The sequence below is a fragment of the Borostomias antarcticus genome (genome assembly GCF_949987555.1).
Source record: "Borostomias antarcticus genome assembly, chromosome: 16".
NCBI classification, from domain to species: Eukaryota; Metazoa; Chordata; class Actinopteri; order Stomiiformes; family Stomiidae; genus Borostomias; species Borostomias antarcticus.
This window is the reverse complement of record NC_140249.1, coordinates 10,772,530-10,798,524: the sequence shown is the minus strand read 5'-3', so window position 1 is coordinate 10,798,524 and position 25,995 is coordinate 10,772,530. Positions and strand designations below refer to the sequence as shown.

Below are 25,995 nucleotides of genomic sequence, written 5' to 3'. Positions count from 1 at the left end.
CCCTCAGGTCAGAGCTGGTCAGGGACAGTGTGCCCCTCTCCGGGCCCCCTACCCCCCCGCACCGGTGAAGACCATGTGTCTCTAGCCCACTCAGGGGCTGAGTTGTGGGGCCCGTGGCATGGATAGTGGCGTGGTGGTGAGACTCAGCCCCCTCAGGTCAGAGCCAGTTGGGGACAGTGTAACCCTCTCCGGGCCACCTACCTGACTCCACCGGTGAAGACCGTGTGTCTCTAGCCCACTCAGGGGCTGAGTTGTGGGGCCCGTGGCGTGGATAGTGGCGTTCTGGTTAGGCTCCACCCCCTTGGGTCACAGCTAGTCGGGGACAGTACAGTGACCTCCGGGCAATTTTCATGCATCCACCATTGAAGACTTGTGTCTCTAGCCCACTCAGGGGCTGAAAAGTGGGTTCTGTGGCGTGGTTGTGAGACTCCGCCCCCTCAGGTCAGAGCGAGTCGGGAACAGTGTACCCCTATCCGGGCCACCTACCTGACTCCACCGGTGAAGACCGTGTGTCTCTAGCCCACTCAGGGGCTGAGTTGTAGGCCCATGGCGTGGATAGTGGCGTGCTGGTTAGGCTCCGCCCCCTTGGGTCACAGCTAGTCAGGGACAGTACAGTGACCTCCGGGCAATTTCCATGCATCCACCATTGAAGACTGTGTGTCTCTTGCCAGTGTTTCCTGTGGAACTGATCTCTTGGTGTGGTGGTGTGTGAAAAAAAGAGTCTGATTTCGAAACCAAAGCGGGGGATCGGAGACCGCTCTTCTTCCTCCCTTGTTCCTCTCTCCTGTCCCCTTCCTATAAGTAGGCCTATAAAGATGGCCTAACTTATCTCGTAAGGCTGGTAAAGTCCTAGACCATTTAGTATGATTTTTCAGTGACGTAGTCATGCACAGATCTTTTTTTTTTTTTTAAATTTTTTTATGCACAGTTTTTGTTGATAAATGAAAATTTAACCGGTTGTACTGTTTTCACCACGGTTCACCGTAACACCGGTAACCATCCCATCCCTAGTGTGTACTATAACCTGTTTTTGTCAGTAAAATAAAATAGCATATTTTCTAAAAAACTGTTTTCAATTCTTCATTAGGCTATTGTGTGTGGATGTTTTAGGCAAAAAATGAACTCAATCTATTGTAGAATAAGTCTGTAACGTAATGAAATGTGGAGGTGAAAAGGGTGTGCAAACTTTCTGGCTTGACAGTATTATACTACAATGAATCCTTTGATTTTGCTGCAAACCCTTGGACATGTAAGCCTAGAGCATAGACGGGAATTAGGCCTAATGTATTGCCCAGGGTCATGTAGAAAAATGCTAGGCATAGTATTGTTGACATGCACTGCAAAATTGCATTGAACCCAACTATTTCGGTTGCCTGTGAAGAAAAGTTGTCTTTAAGTGCACAATATTATACCAAAGTTCGTTATAGGCCATTGTAGATAGTTGATCAGGTTACTTTCGTGTAGCCACACGTAAACTCTCCGATTATGAATTAGCCCGGAGAATCTGGAAGTTAAGATTACTGTTGTGATATACACAATGTACAGTATGTCAGTAACGTGAGCTCATCTTATTTGTTTTTGATCAGGTATCAGTATCTAACACTGAGTCCCATAGCTGATGGTTTGTAAATGCTCAATTTACTATCAATAAATATTTTACCCTATTTCTAACCATAATAACCATCTATAGAGCCACTAGCCCGCCTACAATATCTACTGATATGAGTCAATTAAACATCTATTGTGGTCTCTTTCAGTGTTGGACGTCAGATTGAGCCGCTGTAGCCATGGATCAACCCAAAGCTAACGACAGCGCCTTCCCTATCCCCAGTTTTGGAGACTTGAACGACTTTCTCCTCAAGAGTGACTCCAATTTTGTGTGGCTCCTTGTGGGTGAGTATCTCTTATCCGCTGTCCTCCAGACAGAGGTAAAGAGAGGCTACATCTGCAGTATTAGGGAGCAGGTGGTACCTGGTAGACAAGACAAGACACCTGGTAAACAAGGCTCTGATTGTTATAATGCAAATTGATTAAAAGTCCCAGGTCAACATTTTATCCACTGGTTTTGTTTAAGAGGTGTTGAATGAATACCATTGGAGTAACTGTGAAGCGCTACCAGAACTCACATATTAGACTATATGGATGGAGAATGATTAACTCAGAGTACAATGCAATTACGCCTCATTTAATGCCATCATAACAATGAGTTTATGGTCTCCAAATTCACTTACCCCTGTTCTATAACACTTCCTTAAAAAGTGGCATGTCAGTCACTGAAAAACAATTATGCACTCTTAATGTCCCTCTTATGACAGCATGTTATAGGCTAATTACTTAGGCTAAGCACCGATCCATTTCTTGGTTTATGTAAAGGTATATGAGGGACACTAACTATGCATATTCTGCTCTTGTATTCCAGCCACCATTCTGTCCTGTGGATGGATCATATATTTAACTTATTACAACTCTCGCAACATTGGCCTCATCTTAACCCTTATCATCAACAGATTGTATAAGGATGGGTACATACACATCGGTAAGTGTATCAAATGAGCCATCTTCATGTGATGTATAGCCTCGGCTGAGACCCGAATGTGTTGTGTATGTTTGTATGCTTAGGCTTTTGATCATTGGGCTACTGTATCTCTCTCTCTCTCTGTGAGCCTTTATTTTCTGAAGTGTCTTGTACAATCACACTTGATTGGGTAGCCTCAGAAGATCTCTGGTTGGATGCACTAGTTGGTAGCAATTCTGACTCACTATGAAGTGCTGAAATGGTTTGTTTCATTGATGTAACACTTTGAAACTCGCTATTCTGTATATATTCTCTTCAGGTCAGTTGTGATGATTAGTGAAGAGGAACTCAAGCTATAGGGAGTTGTTTTTGACCACTTATTGGAGCTTTAAAGGAGGAGCAATTATCAGACTTTCTCAAAAGTGCTAGTTTTGTCAACGTTTTGATCTGAACCATTGTATATGAATAAGTAACCTTAAAACAGGGCTAAACATGCATTTTCCCTTTACTACTCCTTTAAATGAAGAATATACGTAGTAAAATGCACTTTCAATAAACTGTGGAGGCACAAAGATACAAAGCATTTGTAATGCAGCGTTTCACTGCTAGCAGCCTACTGTTAACTGTATGTCTCAGTGACAATTTGACACTTGTCCAGATTAAGTTTGAGGTTGTTCAAGCATTGATGTCAAGACACATAGGAGATGTGCATCTTCACCTTTGTGTCTGAAGGGGAGAAATGGAGATAAAGTTGAGTGTCATCTTTTTTTCCCCTTTTTTAACCTTTATTTGCATAGCAGTTTTTTATACCCTTTATTTGCATCTGTATAACAGTCATAAGCAAACCATGGGAGGAGATTACAGAGCCAAGGCATTTACAGAGAACAATAAAGGCCCAAGGACTTAAACCTGAGGGACACCAGCTGAATTGGCACCAGCTTTTGAGGAAATAGGAAGCCATTGGTCACACTGTTACAGTAATAGTCCTAGTTGTGATTAGGGCTGGGATAAATAATATATTTATATATTATATATATATATATAGATGGGATAAAAATCGACTAATCTAACGATTATTTTTTCGATTAGTCACGATTAGTAATTTGTTCCGGTCATGCCTTGAATCTCTGCTTTCTGTAGGCACTGCTCCTCTTCCGGCCTCTAGCTAGAGTATTCCTTCAATAATTCACTTAATTGGTTATCTTATCTACAATCTACACCGTCCATGAATTATGTTTTAACTTTTAACCATTAAATGCAATATAAATTATCCCTTTTTACTAAGGAAGCTATAGGCTAGCCTACCTGACTGCTCTCATTTCATTTCACCTCACTCGTCCTCCTGGCTTCAACACGGAAAAAAACGCTACATACAAGCGGCTTGCTGTCTGCTACAGGGCAAATAAATGAATCGCACAGACATTTTTTTTCATAGCACGTGCAACATATATGTCGCAATGTACAGCCCTGAATCCTAAAATTTGCCGTCCGGAAAACTACACCAGAGCATAAAAAAGGTGGCTTCCTCCCTTAAAAGCGTGTTCTCACCTGGTTCAAATTGTGCATACATGCTGAGATTCAATCAGTAACATGGGGTATTCTGTCACCTTTGTGGGTGTACCCAAAACCCACAAACCAGACTGAGAACCACAAGCCAGACAGAATTTTTCCCTGCAACCACCTTGAAGCTAGTTTTTAACACAAAAGTTACATATTGTAGCTTTAACAGTGCATACTTACTCCCCCCACAGGGTCCTTCTCCTTCTCTGTGCTGTCGGGGAAGGTCATGTTCAGGGATGTGTACTTCATCAACGAAGACATGTCCATCAGGTGACTCCATCCTTCTTTCTAAAATGCTACTTCACTCTTTTCTATTCTATTTTGTTCTAGGTGTCTGTGGTCCCAGGTTATATATGGGTCAAAGACGTGACATGTAAATTTGGTGTCCCGAGGTGTCCATCAATTTAACATAAAAAGATACATATGTATAAATATAATATTAAATCACTCAACTCTTACCCTTCTTTTGACCCAGAAATATTTGTGTTGCAAAATATTAAATTAAAGGATCTATTGGGCTCTTATATACATACATACATACACACACACACACACACACTATATGGACAAAAGTATTGGAACACCTACACAGTACACCTACAGGAGCTTTCATGACATCCTATTCTAAATTCGTAGACATTAAGAGATTAATATGGTCCCCCCTTTGCAGCTATACCCACAAAGTTGAAAGCATAGCATTGTCCAAAATGTCTTGGTAAGCTGAAACATTAACATTTTTGACAATTCTATGGTTCCAGCTTTGTGGGAACAGTTTGGGGAAGGCCCTTTTCTGTTCCAGCATGACTGTGCCCCAGTGCACAGAGCAAGGTCTCAGAAGGCATGGTTGGGTGAGGTTGATGTGGAAGAACTAGACTGGCCCACACAGAGCCCTGACCTCAGCCACATCCAACACCTTTGGGATGAACTAGAACAGAGATAACGAGCTATGCCCTCTCGTCCAACAGCGGTGTCTGACCTCAAAAATGGCCTTCTGGGTGAACGGGCAAAAATTCCCACAGACACACTCCAAAATCTTGTAGAAAGCCCTCCCAGAAGAGTGGAAGCTGCTCTAGCTGCAAAAGAGGGACCAATTCCATATTAATGCCTATGACTTTAGAATGGGATGTCATTTTATTCTGTGTAGGTGTACCAATACTTTTGTCCATATAGTGTATGTATGTAAGTGCATAATATATGCACTTTTCTCTTCAAAGTCAAAATTGACAGTTTTTTCTGTTTTGTCCAGGATACAAGATGGCTTCCTTATTTTTCGCTGGTGGAAAATGTATAACCCCAAACAGAAACAACATGGTGAGTAGCATGGATTGGGTTTTTGATTGGTGAGTAGCATGGATTGGGTATGAAATGCGCTATACAAATAAAGCTTTGATTGATTGATATGAGTGTTTTTTGTTTTTTGTTTTGTTTACACAATTAAACCTCAATGTCTGGAGTTTGTACTTTTTTGAAGTCTGTCCCTGCTAATCTCAATTTCCTACAAATGGCTTAAGGGGCACTTCACCGATTAGCATTAAGCCTTGTATCATTCCAAAATGTGCAGTGTGTTACAGTTAATGTGGTTTTCCTTCCATCAGTGTTTACTGGGGCTATTATTCTTACTTTCAAAAAATCAAGTATGCACTCTGTAGGTGGGATGCATTGGTGCCAGGCAAGCATGTGGGTTTCCACTTCAGAGGAAATATACTAAGAATTCGCATTATCCCCGATCACCTCAGCCATACAAGATCCATCACATTATTTTCTTCCTCTTGTTAGATCCCAAATCAGAAACCAGACTGTATGTGACAGTGAACGGGTTCGAGTTTCACGTCTACAACCGCACAGACCTCTATGCCCGGCTACAGGAGACCTTTGGACTTGAACCGACCCTCATACCTCCCAAAAAAGATGACGAGAAAGGAAGAGAGGAGCGAGACAAAACTCTGGACAGGCAAGACTGGATCTGCAGCTCAATGTTAAATCTACACTCTCTTAGTGACTCAATAACACATCTTTATTTTTATTTCTTTTTTACTACAGTGCTTCATCAGCTATTGTTATATGGCAAGCTTTCATTTATATCTTTTTGTTTTATTTTTCATTTTGTTCTTTCCAACATTGTTGATGACACGACTTCACAGTGTGAACATTAAAGCAGAGACTCCAGACCCGTCATCATCATGGAGATCCCTTATACCAGTCATCAAAGTCAACATCAGCACTGTGAGTTCAAACCTCCTCCAACTTATGACTTCATATCCTAACCTGACCGTACTTTGGTGCTCAAAGGCACATGTGCTTTAATAGAATGAGCAGTCCTTACCACCTGTGTATTATTTTCTAGCGGTGGTGGATAGGGATTCAAATCCATATCTGGTAAACCAGGCTAGCTAGCTACGGTATGCTATTTCATAGCAGGCAGGTAGTTGTCTTGCTCTAGTCTAGTCTAGCTGAATGTCCGTCCTATTCTCTTAAGCCTGGTGGAAAATGTGTTCAACAAACTCATCTGAAAATTGAGAACAGAAATTTTACTTGAACCACCTTTGCCAATAATGTACAATGTAATGTTGGCTATTTTGCTGGGCTTATTCAATGTAATACACATTAACAATGTTATAATAAACAGCATACTGATTAAAATAGGTAGTTAGCTAATTGTCTCTTCTGCTCTCTGTTGCGGTTTCACACATCTTGTCTGTGTTGGGGCTTGGAGAAACTTGGAGCCGCACTACGACTAGTATTGTGCCTAGTGAGAGAAATATTTGGAAAATATTTCAAAAAATATTTTGAAAGTGTGTTTTGGCAGATATATAAGTCTTTTATTTTCCCCCTTTGCTCTGCAGCAATGCTGCAAATCCAATGCTCTCACCACTACTCTACCTGTGCAGTGGAGATCGACAAGTTGGTTCTGGTGTCCTTCCTCCAGTCCCTAGTGTGGGTTGGGATTAGAATAAGGGTTGGGGTTGGGACAGGATCTGACCTATAAGGGAAGGGGCCACGCACAAAAAGGCCCAAATAATTGTATTCTGATTAGGCATTGAATTAGTTAAGCATACATTTACTTAATAAGAGTGGATTTTAAAGGTATTTACCAATTCCAAATGGTTATTTGTGTACAAATATGTCTCCCTAGGGTCGCCTTGCTTTTGGGAACCACCACCTACCCCAGACGTTGTGTGTGAACTTTGAGGACGCTTTCCTGACTTATGCCACCAAGCCGCCCTCGAGCCACCTGGACCAGTACATGCACATTGTCAAAGGCTCCTTGGAGAATGTCCGCGTCATGCTGGTCCCCAGCCCACGCTACCTGGGCATGCAGAATGACGAGTGAGTTAGACCCTAAACCCCTAACCCTGTGTAACATTGGCTTGAAGTCAGTTTGCATCCAACACAAAACCTTTGTGCCCAAATACTTGGTTTTATTACTCTCCTAAAGCTATATATTTTTGTTATCGCCTCTAGGGACGGGGCGATGCTTTTTTGCTTTCAATTTAGATTTTCGATATTCCGCAAGCGTACTATTTCATACTAGGCCGATACTGATTTAGATACCAATTATTTTGCATTGTTACCATACCAAATCAATACCAAGTCTAACCTAGTAAGCTAGATGGCCAACTTCATTTGTCCAATCACTCTGTGAAGGTTGCGCTTGTCAATGCACTCTGTGGTGCTGCTCTTTCTCTCTGCTTATTGGCATCTTACGACATTTGCTCTGATAGATTTTTTGTGTGTTTTAATACAATCAATCAATCAATCAATCAATCAAAGCTTTATTTGTTATAGCGCATTTCATACCCAGAGGCAACACAATGCGCTTTTCAGAGAACAAGGGAGGTGGGCAGACATCCCACCCCTACATATTCCAGAGGGAAGCAAAAAAACAGTAATCACCCAGGGGCCAGATAAGTGAGCTGTAAAAATTCTTCCCTGACCCCTCTCAACGAGGCGATCGAGCAAGCTCCTGGAGTATGTTTGTCTACCGGCTAAGAACATTTATAGAGCAATAAATAACATTAAATTACATTTTCAGAGTAAGAGAGGCTAATAACATCATAGGAGAGACATGGCAAACACTGGTGTATGTCTGTGTGTGCGTGAATGTGCCTGGGCCTAGATAGAGGCAGGGGTCAAGGGTAGGATCGGGGTAGGAAAAGGATACGGACCCGGGTTAGGGTGAGGGGAAGGGGATCTGAGCCCAGGACTGGTGTATGTCTGTGTGAGTGTGCCTGGGTCCAGGTAGAGGCAGGGGTCAGGGGTAGGGTGGGGGTAGGAAGAGGATACGGACCCGGGTTAGGGTGAGGGGAAGGGGGTACTGGGCCCAGGCCTAATGCCGGAAGTGGACTGTTGTATGTCTGTGTGTACGTGTGTGTGTGTTAACTAATTTGCTACGACATCTGCAGCAGACACAGGGGTATCTATCGGACTCAGGGTGGTCTGCTGGTGACAGTGGGGCATCCACTGGACCTGGTTAGAAGATAGGAGGGAGAGAGAGGCACTAGGGAGAGGGGAGGCAGAACAGGGTTAGTAGCACACAGAGCCATATATAGAGCGATACATTACGTCAAACTACATTTTCAGAGCAAGAAAGGCTAAGAGCATCATGGGAGAGGTGTGGCAAACACTGATGTGTGTCTGTGTGTGTGTGCGTGCCTGGGCCCAGATAGAGGCAGGGGTTGGGGTAGGGTGGGGGTAGGAAAAGGATACGGACCCGGGTTAGGGTGAGGGGGAGGGGATCTGAGCCCAGGACTGGTGTATGTCGGTGTGTGTGTGAGCGTGAGTGTGAGTGTGCCTGGGTCCAGGTAGAGGCAGGGGTCGGGGGTAGGGTGGGATAGGAAAAGGATACGGACCCGGGTTAGGGTGAGGGGATCCGAGCCCAGGACTGGTGTATGTCTGTGTGTGTGTGAGCGTGAGTGTAGGTGTGCCTGGGTCCAGTTAGAGGCAGGGGTCGGGGGTAGGGTGGGGGTGGGAGAAGGATACGGACCCGGGTTAGGGTGAGGGGAAAGGGAACTGGGCCCAGGTCCAGGCCTAAGCTGGATGTGGACTGGTGTGTGTCTGTGTGTACGTGTGTGTGTTAACTAAGTACTACAACATACACAGCTGACACGGGGGTATCTATTGTCTGCGGGCAAAAGTGGGGCATCTACTGGACCAATGCATACAGAGGATTCACAGGTAGGTTTGAGGCTGCCTTTCTGTGTCTCAAGTTCCTAGCTAGTGATTGTAGGCTAGGTCGAAAAGGTACGTCTTGAGGTCTCGCTTGAAGACCTCCGTTGTTTCGGCCCTTCTTAGGCACTCCGGTAGGGTGTTCCAGAGGTTGGGGGCATAGAAACTAAAAGCTGCCTCTCCGTTTTTCTTGGTCCTGGCTTTTGGAACTGTTAAAAGTTCAGTACCTGAGGATCTGAGTGGTCTGTTGGGCATGTACTTAACAAGCATGTTTGAAATATATTCTGGTGAGTGATTGTGGAGAGATTTATAGACTAGTAATAGTATTTTAAAGTCTATTCTAGAGTTGACTGGTAACCAGTGTAGTGATTTTAAGGCTGGTGTGATGTGTGCCCTTCGTCTAGTCTTAGTGAGGACTCGTGCTGCAGCATTCTGTATCATTTGTAGCTTAGAGATTGCTTTCTTTGGTAGGCCTGATAGTAGAGCATTGCAGTAGTCCAGCCTGCTTGTGATGAAAGCATGCATTAATCTTTCGGTGTCAGCCTGAGAGAGAAAGGGTTGCACCGTGGCAATGTTCCTTAGGTGGTAAAAAGATGTCTTTGTAATATTCTTGATGTGGTTTTCGAAGTTAAGATCTGAGTCAAGTATGACACCTAGGTTTTTTGCCTGGCAATTGGTGTCAATTTCCAGAGTTTTTAAGTGTGCAGCTAGTTTCTCTCTTTCAGCTTTTTCTCCAATGATCAGTACTTCTGTTTTGTCCTGGTTTAGTTGGAGGAAATTGTGACATCCATACATTTATATCTGTAATACACTTGACAAGGCAGTCAACCAAGCTGTAGTTACTGGGTGTTACAGAAATATAGAGTTGGGTATCATCTGCGTAGCTATGGTAGCTAATGTTGTGCCTTCTGATTACACTGCCAAGGGGCAGCATGTACAGGCTGAAGAGTAGAGGTCCTAGGATCGATCCTTGGGGCACCCCACAGGTCATAGGGATCTTTCCTGAGCTATAATCACCGAGGGCGACGAAGAAATCACGACCGGTTAGATAGGTCTTAAGCCAATTTAGGACTGGACCAGAGAGGCCAACCACTTTTCCAGTCTTTCGATGAGGATTGCATGATCTATAGTATCAAAGGCTGCACTCAGGTCCAGGAGGACGAGAACAGAAAGCTCTTTGGAGTCAGCATTAATTCTGGGGTAATTTACAACTTTGACTAATGCCGTCTCTGTGCTATGGTGGGCACGAAAGCCGGACTGGAAAAGGTCAAGGGTACAACGTGTAGCTAGGAAATCATTAATCTGTTTGAAAACAATTTTTTCCAGAATTTTACTCTAAAAGGGAAGGTTGGAGATTGGTCTAAAATTGCTAAAAACTGAAGTGTCTAAGTTGTTTTTCTTCAGTACGGGTCTCACCAGAGCAGTTTTAAGTATTGGTGGGAAGACACCTGTAGATAGGGAGTCATTAACAATGGATAAAATGTCATAGGATACAGAGTCAAAAATAGTTTTGAAAAAGTCGGTGGCGATGGGATCCAGCAGGCATGTGGAGGTTTTGAGTTTGGATACTACTTTTCTCAGCATTTCTGTGTCAATCAGTGTAAATAGGCTCATATGTCCATTGCATGGAGGGAGAGGATCTGTGAACGGGATGCATGGTCTTTCCTGAGTGATATTCCTCCTAATATTCATAATCTTATCTCTGAAGTAAGCTGCAAATTCCTCACATTTGGAGGTAGAGAGCAGGTTATCAGGTGTTTTTACGGCAGGGTTTATTAGGCTATCAATTGTTGAGAAGAGCACTCTTGAATTATTTCGGTTGATAGATATCAATTTTGAGAAGTGGTCTTTCCTTGCATTTCTTATTGCTTTATTAAAAGCAGAGAGATGTTCTTTGAGAATATTATGGTGGATCTGTAGCTTGGTTTTTCGCCATATACGCTCAGAACTTCTGCAGGTTCTCTTCAGTTGATATGTTTCCTCATTTCGCCATGGAGCTTTATTATTGGTTGTGATCCTTTTCAGTTTAATAGGTGCTACAGAATCCAAGGCTGCCCTTACTCTGGTGTTAAAGGTGGTTGCCAAGTCTTCAATATTTCCTAAGGGCCCCACTTCTACTAAACTATCGGCTACTGCGGAGGTAAGATAACGTTTCTTGATAAAGCGCTCAGTACTACTTTTGACTTTAGGAACCAATGCAGTGAAGAAGATACAGAAATGGTCGGAGAGGGCGAGGTCACTAATAGAGGAAACAGTGATAGTCAGGCCCTTAGTAATCACTAGATCAAGGGTGTGGCCGCGGTTGTGGGTTGGCTCAGAGATATGTTGGGTAAAATCCATGGAGTTTAGGAGGTTGATAAAGTCCCTAGCTTTCGAGTCCGCCTCAGTGTCTACGTGTATGTTGAAATCTCCAATGATGATAATCTTATCATAATTTGTATGGATGATACAGACAGGAGATCTTAAAATTCTGTAGAGAAGGCAGAGCATTGTTTGGGAGGCCTATACACGGTTACTGCCAGAACTGGGGGCTGGCATTTTAAGACAATAGCGTGGTATTCAAAAGAGGCGAAATCATCAAAGGAGATGGTCCTGCAGCTGAGGGCATCTGTAGCTATGGTGGCTGTTCCTCCACCTTTTTTCCCACTTCTGATAGATTGAAAAAAGCTATAGTTAGGAGGAGAGGCTTCAATGAGGGCTGCTGGTCCATTTATATTTTATATTTTACAACTTCTGATATGCTCCAGTGTCATTGATGATTTTTTTGGGCTCATCTCAACTACCAGATCATTTTAAGACACCTTGTCTGCACCACTGAATGCTAGCTGACTAACATGTAGTAACAGTTTGTCACCAGCTAGCATCCAGTATTTGCCGGACAGTGTATTATCATGCAGCCGTTGGATAACAGTAAAAGCTAATTTTGTCATCATTGACACCTTAAATATACCAGATTATGAAATCCTCCAAAAAGCAATCACAGTGAATATCAGAAGATGAAAAAATATGCAATTTTATGAGGAGATTCCCCAGTGTTTTCCCCCAACTTGTGGACGAGGTCTCCGAACGCATCATGGCTGTGGAGATCTATGGGATAGCAGGGCATTATCAACGAGTGTGCTACTTGCTGGAAGCAAAGGAAACGGGCACTTTGCATTTCACTTACGGTTTCAAACCCATGTTGTGACAATCATTACTGTAATCCAGACTGTGTACATGTATATGTCCTATGCACAGCCACACCACAAACTCCTCCCCAGGTGCGAGCGATTACAGGAACACACCCAATGTTCATAGTGTATATATGTCACACACAAAATAGTCTTTATACTGACCTTTTTCGATACAGTACTTTCATTAAACAGACGTTAGTGCTCATATAGCATCAGAAGTTAGAATTTCATTAACCAGTAGTTAGTGCTCATATAACATTTCCACATGAAAAGCTTCTCCATGTTTGCTCTCTTAATTCCTAGGTGGAACAGTCATTGTTGTTCTTTCTTCTTCTTGGAAATATTTTGGATCATGTTTTTATGTGATAGATCGGTTCTCTGTAACAAACATTTGAAAGGAATATCCACTATCACTGATCTAATTTTTAGAGGGGATTTAGATGAGACACCACCCTAACCAAAATTACCCAACTATAATGAAGGACTAAACCTACATTGGCACCAGGGAATCGTATAGAAGCCATAGAGATGATGCCGTAAAACTGTTTTATTAATCTCTTAAGGGAGAAAACATTTTTGGTACAGCGTTTCCATTGCAGAGAGATGAGCCTTAATTCATTTTGTTCTCTCCCGCAGGCCCCCCAGACTGATGGGAGAAGGGTTTGTGGTCATGCAGTCTAATGATGTGGACATTTACTACTACCAGGATGAACCAGGTGTGACCATATGCTGACCGTGTGGATTAGTTTACTGTTGAGCCCTCAGTAGACAGCTTCTGTTTGTTTTACCATGTTTGCATATTGGATCGTGGTTGCGATTGGACAGGTTTTATTATTGTTTATTTTACTGTGGCGGTATATGTGTATAAAACTGTGCTGGGCAATGTGCTTATAAATCTGTGTGTGCGTGTGTGTGTGTTCGTTCAGGCCTGGTCCCAGAGGAGCTGGAGAGTGGGGACCCAGAGCTATGCGGCGAGGGGACCAAACTGCAGGACCTTCCTCCCTGCTGGGGACTGGACATCGTCTGTGGGAAAGGAACCGACTTCAACTATGGGCCATGGGCAGATAGGCAAAGGTGTAATTCACAAACTGTACATCATACACTTTACAAATGCTTTATTTGAATCCACCAATCACTCTGCTCTTTATGTTTGTGAGACCTGCCATCGGCAGACTGCTCATGGTCAGTTTGTCTATCCGAGGCTGACAATATCAGTGTGATGAGCTCACACACACCACACAGTTGGACACATGCAAAAGTACACCCAGGGTTTTGTTGTGTGTGTGGCTGTGTGAGAGCTCCAACAATCCCAGTGTTTATTTTATCCTGCAAACTACTAATGTAAATTAAACTTAATCTCTTTGTCTTGCGTGACCCAGGGACTGTCTGTGGAAGTTCTTCCTCCCAGCAGACTTCCAGGCTATGAAGGTGATGGAGGCGGCTCAGCCCGGCAAACCCAGACAGATCCTGGCCTTTGAGCTGCGCATGAACATCATCGCCGACGCCACCATCGACCTGCTCTTCACCAAAAACAGGGTACTGCTCTCTTTTATCTTCCTCCTCACTCTTTGTCTTTACCTCCTCCCAGCCACAGCGCTGCAGGGCGAGAGGTAATGTTTTCGGTGGCATGTGCTGATTTGTCCATCCGTCCGTCTGTTAGCAGGATTACACAAAAACTACCAGACCGATTTTCATGAAACTCAGTGCAGGCACAGGGCACCATTTCTAGTTTTTTTTTATTTTGTTATTAAAAAAAATAATATTTTTCTCTCCTACTCTCCCTATTTATGGATTTTTGTTGTCCTTTCCTTATAATTCCAATATATTAGGGCAAGACTTGCTTTATCTTCGGAATAGCCTTCTTTTGTTACTGTTACTGCAAATACTGCACCTTCAAAAAAAACATTCAAATTCTGAAATGAGACCTCATGAAACGTATACCAAGCCTTAATAAGGAAGTGTATGATTGAACTTCTCTTCATGTAGGAAACCAATGCCATTCACGTGAACGTCGGTGCTGGATCTTATCTGGAAGTGAACATCCCCATGACTGTGGGAGAGGATGGTAAGTGAGAAAATAAGAAATCACTATCATTGTATACCCCCCCCCCCCCACACACACACATGGCTTTATTCCAGAAAGCTGTCCCAACAAGGTCCCATTTCACTGTTGTAGAGAATGGATAGCCAACCCCACCTCTGATATTGTGCACTGTCATCGAGGCGTCTTTGTGGATGATAGGACAGCCTCTTCCCATTATAAGGCTGTGGATGATAGGACAGCCTCTTCCCGTTCTAAGGCTGTGGATGATAGGACAGCCTCTTCCCGTTCTAAGGCTGTGGTTGCTGTCCCTCTCTTCTCCAGGCTACTCTACCACCATCAAAGGGCAACTTCTCCACATTGACACCACCAGTAGCATGCAGTACAGGACCCTGCTGGAGGCTGAGATGCTAGCTGTAAGTAGCAGCCAAGGCCTGGTTAGAATAACACACTGGATATATTTGTTTAGAGCACATGGAAATATTTGATTGCAAATGTTTTGGATAGGAAATTGATAAATGCTCATTTTGCTGACATGCTTTGCTTCCATGTTGTTCATACACTATGCATATATCAAGGTTGAAAATTCACTAAATTGGCTAAATAGGCTTCAGCTAAATTGACTTCAGTCACTTCTTCCCCCAGTTCCATGTGATAGCCTGCTTTCCACGTGTGTGGAACATGCCTCAGTCATGGCAGTGTGAGATTGAGGTGTACAAAGCCACATATCACTTCATCTACGCCCAGAAGAACTTCTTCACAGGTAATACAACTGACTCATGTTTTAAGACGCAATCTGAGATTTGCGTCTGGGGGAGCTCTTTAGTGAACAGAGATCCCCTAAGTAGCTAGAAGTATTGTCAAGAAATAACTAACTGGTCAGAATGCAGCGCTCTTCACCAAACTCGGGAGCAAACAGCTGATTACGTGGTTGAATGATGTGCAGTATATACACAATCAATTGTAAGCTGTAAGCCAGGGGTCTCAAACTCCCGGCCCGTGGGCTATTTGCGGCCCGCACCACCCCTCCATCCGGCCCGCAACATGATGTCAGAAATATAATGTAATCCGGCCCGCAAAATAATTTATTGTGCACGGCGCCAGCAGGCAGGCCTGCAACAGAAATTCAAGTCACTCAAACGTGGGGCGAAATGCTGTTATTGTGCGTAGCACGCAAGGTGAATGCTGTCACAGGTGCAATCAAACCCCACGCGACTATGAACTATGAACGGAATGCAGCTAGCCACCGAGAGGCTGTTTTCATGGTTAACTAACGTTAGGAACACAGACGGTTTCAAGAAAGATGGACATTACAGTATTTTTTTTGGAGTTCAATTGAAATGCTGCCTGCCGGATATGCAAGAACAAAGTCGGCGTTCTAAAGGAACATAATGTCGAGCTATTCATTACTAAACATGGAGAACAGTGTCATAGGGAGACGAGAGGGAAACAAACGAGACAGCTGAGAGGGCGAACATCTCAGCAGTCTTTCAAGATGGGCCTTAGTGTCTGGCAAGAAATAGAGTAGTAGCCTACACATCTATTCAAGTGTCTGGTAAGAAATGGAAACAAACTTGAACTTTAATAAATGCAAGTCCGGGGCAGGCTTACAGTAGTGATGCATCTTGCAGCTAAAACAGAATAAAGTACAAATGTAGGCTATTCAAGATAAAATAAAAGTAAGGAAAAAAGATTTGCACTAACTGTTAAAATATTAAAATGTAGGCCTATAGAAACTGGTTTAAATTTGTATGATGAAAATGTTAGTTATGGAATAGTTTTGCAATATTTAGAGACTGACTTGTTAGTCTAGTAACGGAAATGAAAAATGACATTTTCTGAAATATTGCACTTTCTTATAGTTAGTAGGCTAGTACTTGAAGTTGACATTGAAGTGGCCCTCCTATGAATTGAAGATACCAGCAGTGGCCCCAAGCCGATTTGAGTTTGAGACCTCTGCTGTAAGCCATTGTTTTAAGCAAAAAATCCCAATACATAACTACATTGTAGTTAGAAGAATATAAAATGAAATGTGTGACGATATTAGCTAATATTGTGTCTCTCACTTCCTAGACCTGATTCAGGACTGGGCCAGCGACAGCGCTCCAGATATCTACTCCTTTGTCCCCTATGCCTGGAAGTTCAAGATTCTCTTCCACCAGTTTGAGATGATCTGGGCAGCCAACCAGCACAACTGGATTGATTGTTCCACAAAGCAACAGGAGAATGGTGAGGAGCCAGAAGCAGTGGAATGGTTGATGCACCTCAAACACCGCATGTGTGCAAAAAATGGCATTCATCAGTCTGATCGCTAGCTTATCAGGATTAACATACAATACAGTTTAATTTCAAGCACCTTTTGAAACATCCAAAGACACCAATTTAACTTTTGAGATGGGACATAATCCCAAGTTTAATAAGACACAGGAGTCATGATAATTGGCTTATTTTTATGCGCGAAGATAACCGTCATGGGGCTGTCAGTAGGTGCTAAAGCTAGCAGTAACTTTACAGTAGGATGATGAGGCGGGGAATTTAGGATTGGGCTCTGTAGTTTGTAAATAAAGAAAAGCAAAAATGGCTTTATTTCAGTGAAGAAGAAAAAAAGATGTATGAAGTACAAAAAAATGAATTATGACCATTTTCATGGCTATACACAAGTGAACAGTCTGTCCTTTATTTTGGAGGTTGCACTGGAACTAAACACTTGACTAAATGTAGTTATTGAAAGCCACCACTTTTAATACCATCAGTACTGGAATCCATAGTAAGGTATAGTCTTTGCTCTTTCTTTTCAGTGTATGTGGCTGCCTGTGGAGAGACACTGAACATTGATTTCACACTGCCTTTTAATGAGTTTGTCCCCGTCACCTGCAATACACGATTCTGTTTGAAAGTGAGTCATTGTCATATACAAATTTATCAGGAATAGGTGGTTGTTTAGGAAGTATTGCTTTATTTCAGTTAAGCATGCTAATTGTGTTCTTAAATGTAGGATAATCGCTTTGCTGCAACACAGCATGCATGATTTCTGCTACTTGAGTGACCGCACACTAATGGTGTGATAGTTTTGTGTGGACTGTATGCCTCTGGGTTTGTGCATGCATGTGCGCCTGTGTGCCTCTGGGTTTGTGCATGCATGTGCGCCTGTGTGCCTCTGGGTTTGTGCGTGCATGTGCGCTTGTGTACCCGTGCGTGTGTATGTGCGCCTGTGTGCCCGTGCGTGTGTATTTAATGTTGTTTCCCCTGCAGGCTGAGGACACAGATCTGCGTCTCTCCTTGCCAGACTGCCACCCCAGCAGGTACCCGCTGCTCACCTTGGCCAAAGACTACCAGAATAGCAAGATGCCACCTGACATGGCTATGCCCGGGGAGAGCCACGCGCCGCCCGCGCCTAAACTCAGCAAGTCACGTTGGAGGAACATCACCCATGCAGAGTGAGCTCAGGCTTCTAGCTTCAACTATTCTCTGCCCTGAAACCAAAATATGACCATGAATAAATTAATTGATTTTACATCTAAAACCCAATTCTCCATCCTGCTCATTGTTCTTTTTATTTTGTTCTTTTTATTTTGTATTATTTTTATTGCCTTTCTTTAACCAGGCGAGCCGTTAGGAACAATTTCTTTTTTACAATAGCCGCATGGCAGGAGGCAAAAACTTCTTGATGGAAGGGGGTGGTTCAACCTCAAAGTCTACCTTTGTCCCCGAAGGCTGACTCCCTGTCCAGAGGACTTATCTGTATTTTCCTACGTGCTTGTTTTTGTGTTTTTCAGGGCCGGCTGGATAGACTGCTGGACAGTTCCTAACTTCCTGCTCATCATCGACTACACGTGGCATCCTATCTACCCCCAGAAGGCCGACGAGCAGCTCAAACAGTCATGTAAGCACAGCCTTCCAACCCTTAACCTCAACCTGAGCTTTATGACTCATCATGAACTTATCCAAGACCATCCAATTCCTTATCAAAGAGTAATCCGGTTTCTTTGGCCCAATTGCCCCATTTGCTACAATATAAGATATTTTACCTGTCTGGAATTCATGGGAGCTATGTGTGACTACCCATCTTTAGAATAACTATCCCTTATAAATAGTTAATAGATCATTCACAAACTGTTAATACGTTATTAAAGGGATAATACAGTGGTTGAATGTGACACATGCTAGTTATCTTTCGGTAATTTTTAAGTACTATAAAACTCCTTTTTTATGCCCAAATTTCCCCCTCTACAAGTTTACCTCGTTTTGTGGGCGTCAAAGAGGGCGTGTCAGTCAGAAATGATTGACAGGCCACGGCCCCAACTTCCACACATTTGTTTGTAACCATAGTTATCTTGACACCAGGAAGTGTACATGCGTTTACAAAGTCCTTAATATAAGAAACGTGGGATGTCACACTACCTTTTAACCCCCAAACATTATAAAGATACACACTATCTAACAGGCCATACCTTCGAATTTTGAAAAAAGTACAATAAACGCACAACGATGGCACGTTTCCCCCGCCACCGGGGAAAAGCACCCTGCAGCCAGCCACGCAAGCTTGGAGGCTTGGGCTATTAGACAAATGTTATAGCTTTCAGCCAGCTATGAACAGTATAACGTTTAGCTAGTTAGTCAAATAATTGCAATTGTGGATCTTACCAGAAGACCGAGATAATTTGCACTGTGAAACAGACATTAAATCCGCATTGTTCACTAGTCTAATGTTTTTTATCAAAGTTGGTGACCAACACAGCCAGCTGCACTCCTGAAACGTTATTGTTCTGGGTTCAACATCTGTCAGTTGTGGTGATATAAAGGAATCGAGCAGAATACCACTGCAATAGTTGATTATAAGTCAAATCAATTAAATCATTATAGCCCATGTCATATACAAAGGCAACACAATACACTTTACAGAAAGGGGGAGAGGATGTAGCCTATGTAAAGCCTACTGATCCTACTAATTAAGTGGCAGACTGCATGCGGAGGGCAGCGATTCACTATAATCGATGAGTTTGGAGAGACAGAGGGCCGTGCACCAAGACTCTGTGAGGGGTAGCCACTCCGGAGCGCGGTGGAGTCCGGAGATGCAACAGGTTATGCAGTCAATGGATCTCATTTTGAATGTTATTGTAATTCCCTTTGGTTATAATAGAATATCGCTACTGGAGCTGTTAAATTTAAAAATGTGCAATGCTTCCTGCAGTTAGGTCAGATCAAGGTGCTGGGATGATGTGGAGCAGAATAACACCTCAGTGATGATTAGGCTTACACAACTTTCCCATGACAGAATGTTTTGCAGAACTTATAATTATTTTGTGTTGTAAATTATAAAAGGGAAATATTAACTTGACTTAATATCTTCACCCCCACCCCGAAATGATTAATTCTATCACAATAGCACCTAGGCCTTTAGGACATACGATTCAGTACACAGGTGTGTTTGATCAAGTGAAGATGATGTCATTGTGAGAAGTAGGCTATTATTTTCTAGAATAATAGATGACAAAAATGCACTGGTACTGCAGGCTTATACATCTTTATTTTCCCAGAGGTAATTGTTGCGCATCATAAAACAGGGGAATGTTCTTAAATATTTATAATGATGTCATTAAGTGACATTGGCTGCAACCTGACCTCCAGGACCTGCACACCTCCAGAGCCCTGAACAGGGCTAGACTGGGACAAAACATCGGCCCTGGCATTTGTGGCCCAGACCGGCCCACCACAATCGGTCACCCACCAGAACAAAGTTCTTGCGGTCCCTTTAAATATGCAATACCACCATACTATTTCCCCAAACCTCTACAAAGATGAGTAAGTTCTGTGGACAAGTGTACCAGTGCAAATTGACAAGTGCACTCACTCACTCTTGACTCCCTGGTGGTCAGACGTCACCGTGGAGTACACCATCTCCATACTCAAGTAACAGTTACAGTAGAAGTACAATAAATTGTCAAGAAAAGAAAAGGCTCTGATAGAAGTCAAAGTATAATTTGCAGAACAGGTTGTTTCTCCCAAAAGCATTGCTATGAACATTGATAAATACTGTAACACACGTGGTCCAAAGCCTAGATTTTTTACCAGCCAAAAATAATACATAGCTTTTCATTATTGCAATTTGCTCTTATTGTTATTTTGCATGTTATCTTGGTCTCACATCTGCGATTCTCAATCAGTATCATTGTAGTGTGTGCATAATAGTTGTAATGTACTAGCAGGGTCCAAAACTAACTTTTTGTCTTCACTAGCCCCTTAGTAACAGTCCTGAAAGGAGCTAGGCCTACCAGTCCACTGGCTGGTAAATTAACAGACAATCAGATTTTTTAGCAGCCAGCCATTGGCTAGTAAATAGTTAGAGTTAATTTTGGGCCATGGCTACACAGCTAAATGCTAAATGCTCCTCATTTTCAGCAGCAGCAACACTGCTAGGCTAGACCAGAATAGATAACATTAGTTACATCATTAACACATCCTTAATAACTTATTAATTTACAGTTTGTGGATGATCTTTTAACTATTTATCCAGGGGAGTTATTCTAAAGTGTTTCCATCCCTGTAGTGTCAGAGATCGAAGAGTCCATGCTGTCGGCCCTTCGCCCCCCGGAGCACACCTGCACCCCCCACCCTGCTCCACCCCCCTACAACTCAGCCCCCAACAGCAGGGTACCCACCGACCCCTCGGAGCTACCACCTGACCGGCTCCACGTAGAGATGGAGATGTCCCCGGACTCCCAGATCATCCTGTACGGACCCCTACTCAGGGCCCTGGTCTCTATTAAGGTATTTCTTCGGGGCAGCTGTGGCTCAGTGGTAGAGCGGGTTGTCCATTGTTCGCAGGCGGTTCGAATTCTGCCTCCACCTGTCCATATGGCGAAGTGTCCTTGGGCAAAGATACTGAATCCCAAATTGCTCCCAAGGAGCAGACTAACACCTTGCATGGCAGCTGCCGCCGTGAATGTGTGTGTGAATGGGTGAATGAGAGGCCATTGTAAAGCGCTTTGGATAAAAGCGCTAGATAAGTGCAGTCCATTTACCATTTACATTCTTTGGAAAGTAGTGTCTTGAAAGGCCCTATCAATCATTTCAAAGGATTTGTTTTTTATTTACATTTTATGCGAAGCAACAACAATTACAAAGGCTTTTCTCAAATAAGGAATAAAGGATACTATGCACTCATACTTTTACTTTGGTCATATTAGTCATTAGTCATGTTTTGGTACAACAGATTTTGTTGATATAATGGGATTAGCAGATATTTTGAGTTTCAGCGGTAATTCACAACATAAATCTTAATCAGCATCCTATTCCTACCTGCCTTTCCAGGAAAACTACTTTGGGGAGGATGACATGTACACCGACTTTGAGGAGGCGGTGTCCAGCCCCGTTCTCTCCCTCTCTACCTCCTCCGGCCTGGGCTGGTCACCGCTGGGCATGGAAGACAGCGATAGGAAGGATGTAGCCGCTGTCCATCCCCTGGCCCTGCGTCCATGGGACATCACCGTACTCATCAACCTCTACAAGGTGCACGGGCGTCTGCCCATGGTGAGTTGCCCTGGAAAGACAGTTATGACTGTGATTCTGCTGATATTTTCCAACATATAAACATAGATATAAACAAGCTAGTGGAAGTAAAAGGGAAAGCACCTTCAATAACCTTCTTGGATATCGGCTATATAAAGGCAATTGATCAGTAAGCTGCAGTTGTTCAGTTTATGTCTGACGCTTGCGCTGGCAGTAGTTAGGATATTACTACCAAAGAACATTCCGTGTTGCTGATTGAATCTTAGCAAGTGTACACATGCTGTATTTTTTTTCCTAAAAACTGGTGTGTTGGCCCAACTGAATTATATAAATTGCTGTAGCAGAGCCAAAGAGTTGGCTGCAAAGACATGTTTTTTTCACAGATGTCCTCATCGACTCTCTTGATGGCAATGTAGAATATTGAAAAGATTAAAATCCTATATACAGTATTGTAGGTTTAGTTGACCATTCATTAACCCTTAGATATGATGCATATTAATCAGAAATTGGTCACATCCAAACATCAATTCTTGTATTGTATCTATCTATCTAGAATGTCTTTCCTTACTCCTCTCTCTTTGTGTAGCACTGTGGCAGTGAGGGTCCAGAGGGTCCCTCTGGCTTCCTGGAGAGGCTGTGCTTTGAGATGAAGAAGGGCTACAAGGAGACCATGCTCCAGCTGGTCCTCTCACCGGCCCACATCTTCATCAGCGACAACTACCAGGTTAGGAGCCCCGCAGCACAGGGACCCCGCAGCACAAGGACCCCGCAGCACAGGGACCCCGCAGCACAGGGACCCCGCAGCACAGGGACCCCGCAGCACAGGGACCCCGCAGCACAGGGACCCTAAGGCACAGGGACCCTAAGGCACAGGGACCCTAAGGCACATTTGTTGTGGCACACATTCCCCCATCTGTGTTGTGTTGACATCCGATGATTAGGCGCATGGACGGCATTTTTATTGGGCCATATACTGTATCAAAATGTTTTTGTTGTCCTGTTGGTCACCACATTAGGATCAATGAAATGAATGACTAAGCAGTAGCCATGAGTTTGTTATTACCGGAGCCCAGAGCTAAGCGATTTACCTGAAGTGCCTTGTGTAATCTGCATGCTGGAGCAACCTGAAGAATGTGTTCTGCTCCAACAGGATAATCAACCATTTTGTTTCTGACACATTGAGCTGCAGCTGATGGGAAAGATTAGATTGGATGGTAGCATAGTTGTTTTTTTTGTGTGTTGAAATAGGTCTTATTGTTTGTACATGTATTTCCGTGTGTGCTACAAGCAGAACAGTTTCGTGTGTGTGTGTGACTTAAAACTATGCCCTTTTTTTTCCCAGACTGGTTAAAACCCCAGTTGATACTGTATAAGACAAGCTCATAGCTGTATCAGACGAGCTCATAGCTGTATCAGACGAGCTCATCGCTCTGGGAATAACTAATTTTGCCCGATTTATGAGCCATGACCCATAGCTTGTCTTATCCAGTATAAACTTGGCTTCAGTTCCTGGCCTGAAATGACTTTGAATAGAGGCTCTACACAGAAATTGGGTTTTAGTCCAGAATTCGGCCTAATCTAGGTGTTTGTGCGTTTGTGTGTGTGTGTGTGTGTGTGTGTGTGTGCGTGCGTGCGTGCGTGCGTGCGTGCGTGCGTGCGCGTGTGTGGGAAGCTAAGCCCATTGTTTCAGGTTCTCATTATGTTCCCTCTCTCCTCCCCAGCGGCCCACTGCAGACGGGGTGCTGAGGGATGGCCATGTGAGCTTGTCGGGGCTGCAGATGAGGGCCCACGCCATGTTCTCCGCCCAGGGCCTGCCCCTGGGCAGCGACACGCTGGAGTACGCCTGGCTCATAGACATGCAGGCTGGAGCGCTAACGGGCAGAGTCACTGTGCCACAGGTGTGTGTGTGTCTGTGTGAAGGCCTCCAAGGGGTGACCAATTTGATTTCATTTGGGACCATTTATTTCTCCAGATTCACATTTTGTCTGGTCAGCTGGTCAGAATACCATTTCTTTTTTTTTCTTCAAAACCAGCGAGAGGTCCGACTGCAACAGAATTTCTTGTGCCCATCTGCTCATTTTACTCAGTCAGTGCTTAGCCACTAACTAACTGGCTTCCTAGAGGTGATTGTGGTATTGATATTGATACCAAATAATGGATATTGATATTCATTATTTGGTGTTGCTTGGGGTTTGCACGGGGTTTGCTGCCGCAAAAGCCGCGCAAAAGCCACGCAATCCTTTTGTGGATTTGGCCCTAAGTGTGTGAGCCTGTGTAGTTACAACAGTTGGCTCATTTACAGGAAGGCCAACCCCATGGGAATCCTCATGCCATAGTTATGAAAGAGAGGACCTGTGTTTTGGGGCGTGGAGAGTACAAAGACATGCCACAAGGCTGTCTGTGTGTGTGGATTATTACCCCAGGCTCACTCACATGCAAGCCGGGGCAGGCGCTGCCCTAGGTGTCAGGGCTTTGAGTGAGGTGAGGAAGAACACATTCTCTACTTGTTGGCATGCAGCAGATTTTTTGCAACCAAGTCACAAACTGTGCAGACATGTTGGACGACTACTAGAAGACAAGCAAGTTCAGCATCAGAAATGCCAATGAGAGGGCGACCATGAAGCACAGCCCCTCTCTCCCTCTCGCTCCCATAAAGCACAGCCCCTCTCGCCCTCTCGCTACCATAAAGCACAGCCCCTCTCTCTCGCCCTATCGCTTCCATAAAGCACAGCCCCTCTCTCTCGCCCTCTCGCTTCCATAAAGCACAGCCCCTCTCTCTCGCCCTCTCGCTTCCATAAAGCACAGCCCCTCTCGCCCTCCCTTCCTGACTTGGCCTTAGTGTTTCATACATGCTGATGTTGTATAAATTCCTATTGGCTATCACGACTTCACAAACAGGAACATTATTTATTTTTATATATACACTTCATGGACAAAAGCATTGGGACGCACCTCTTTATCATTGAATTCAGGTGTTTCATTCAGTCCCATTGCCACATGTGTATAAAATCAAGCACCTAGCCATGTACTCTGCCTTTACAAACATTTGTAGAAGGATGGGTCCCTGAATTCCAGCATGGGACTGTAAAAGGATGCCACCATTGCAAGTCAGTTCGTGAAATGTCTTCCCTCTTAGATATTCCATGATCAACTGTAAGTGGTATTATTGCAGAGTGGAAGCGTTTAGGAACCACAGCAACTCAGTCACAAAGTGTCAGACCATGTAAAGTTACAGAGCGGGGTCGCTGAGTGCTGAGGTGCATCGTGTGTAAAGATCTCCAACGCTCTGCTGACTCAATAACTGCAGAGTTCCAAACCTCCTCTGGCGTTAACATCAGCAAAAAAACAGCGCCGGGAGCTTAATGACCTGGGTTTCCATGGCCGAGCAGCTGCATGCAAGTCTTGCATCACCAAGCGCAAGCTTCAGTCCTGCAATATAGGTTGAATCTTTCTCTGTCTCATCATATTGCCAACAAAATCAGAGCTATTTTCCTAAATGTTGTGACCGCTATAGAGGCTACACAAAGCAGGAAATTAAATTGTAAATAACTGACCAATGTGGGTGAGAGAGAACAGCGTGAATCACAGGTGCTTTAAGTGTTCAAATGTTATGCTAGGCATAGGCTATGTGTATGGCTGTGTGTATGGCTGTGTGTAGGCTATGTGTATGGCTGTGTGTATGGCTGTGTGTAGGCTATGTGTATGGCTATGTGTATGGCTGTGTGTATGGCTGTGTGTAGGCTATGTGTATGGCTATGTGTATGGCTGTGTGTATGGCTGTGTGTATGGCTGTGTGTAGGCTATGTGTATGGCTATGTGTATGGCTGTGTGTATGGCTGTGTGTATGGCTGTGTGTATGGCTGTGTGTAGGCTATGTGTATGGCTATGTGTATGGCTGTGTGTATGGCTGTGTGTATGGCTGTGTGTATGGCTGTGTGTAGGCTATGTGTATGGCTATGTGTATGGCTGTGTGTAGGCTATGTGTATGGCTGTGTGTATGGCTGTGTGTAGGCTATGTGTATGGCTGTGTG

General features: G+C 43.8%; 1 protein-coding gene across 1 annotated transcript in view; it reads left to right on the top strand.

The window, feature by feature from the left end:
* Positions 1-25,995, top strand: part of kiaa1109 (KIAA1109) — a 95,151-nt gene that overhangs the window by 1,140 nt on the left and 68,016 nt on the right. Inside the window, exons 2-22 of the mRNA XM_084451246.1 lie at positions 1,758-1,893; positions 2,420-2,536; positions 4,267-4,345; positions 5,322-5,386; positions 5,852-6,026; positions 6,217-6,298; positions 7,209-7,402; positions 13,051-13,130; positions 13,341-13,488; positions 13,794-13,950; positions 14,401-14,479; positions 14,780-14,871; positions 15,101-15,218; positions 16,529-16,684; positions 17,254-17,351; positions 17,708-17,892; positions 18,232-18,338; positions 21,003-21,223; positions 21,767-21,985; positions 22,551-22,688; positions 23,686-23,862. Of these exons, the coding sequence (XP_084307372.1) occupies positions 1,788-1,893; positions 2,420-2,536; positions 4,267-4,345; positions 5,322-5,386; positions 5,852-6,026; positions 6,217-6,298; positions 7,209-7,402; positions 13,051-13,130; positions 13,341-13,488; positions 13,794-13,950; positions 14,401-14,479; positions 14,780-14,871; positions 15,101-15,218; positions 16,529-16,684; positions 17,254-17,351; positions 17,708-17,892; positions 18,232-18,338; positions 21,003-21,223; positions 21,767-21,985; positions 22,551-22,688; positions 23,686-23,862 (2,793 nt within the window). The 5' untranslated portion in view covers positions 1,758-1,787. The remainder of the gene's footprint in view (positions 1-1,757; positions 1,894-2,419; positions 2,537-4,266; positions 4,346-5,321; positions 5,387-5,851; positions 6,027-6,216; positions 6,299-7,208; positions 7,403-13,050; positions 13,131-13,340; positions 13,489-13,793; positions 13,951-14,400; positions 14,480-14,779; positions 14,872-15,100; positions 15,219-16,528; positions 16,685-17,253; positions 17,352-17,707; positions 17,893-18,231; positions 18,339-21,002; positions 21,224-21,766; positions 21,986-22,550; positions 22,689-23,685; positions 23,863-25,995) is intronic.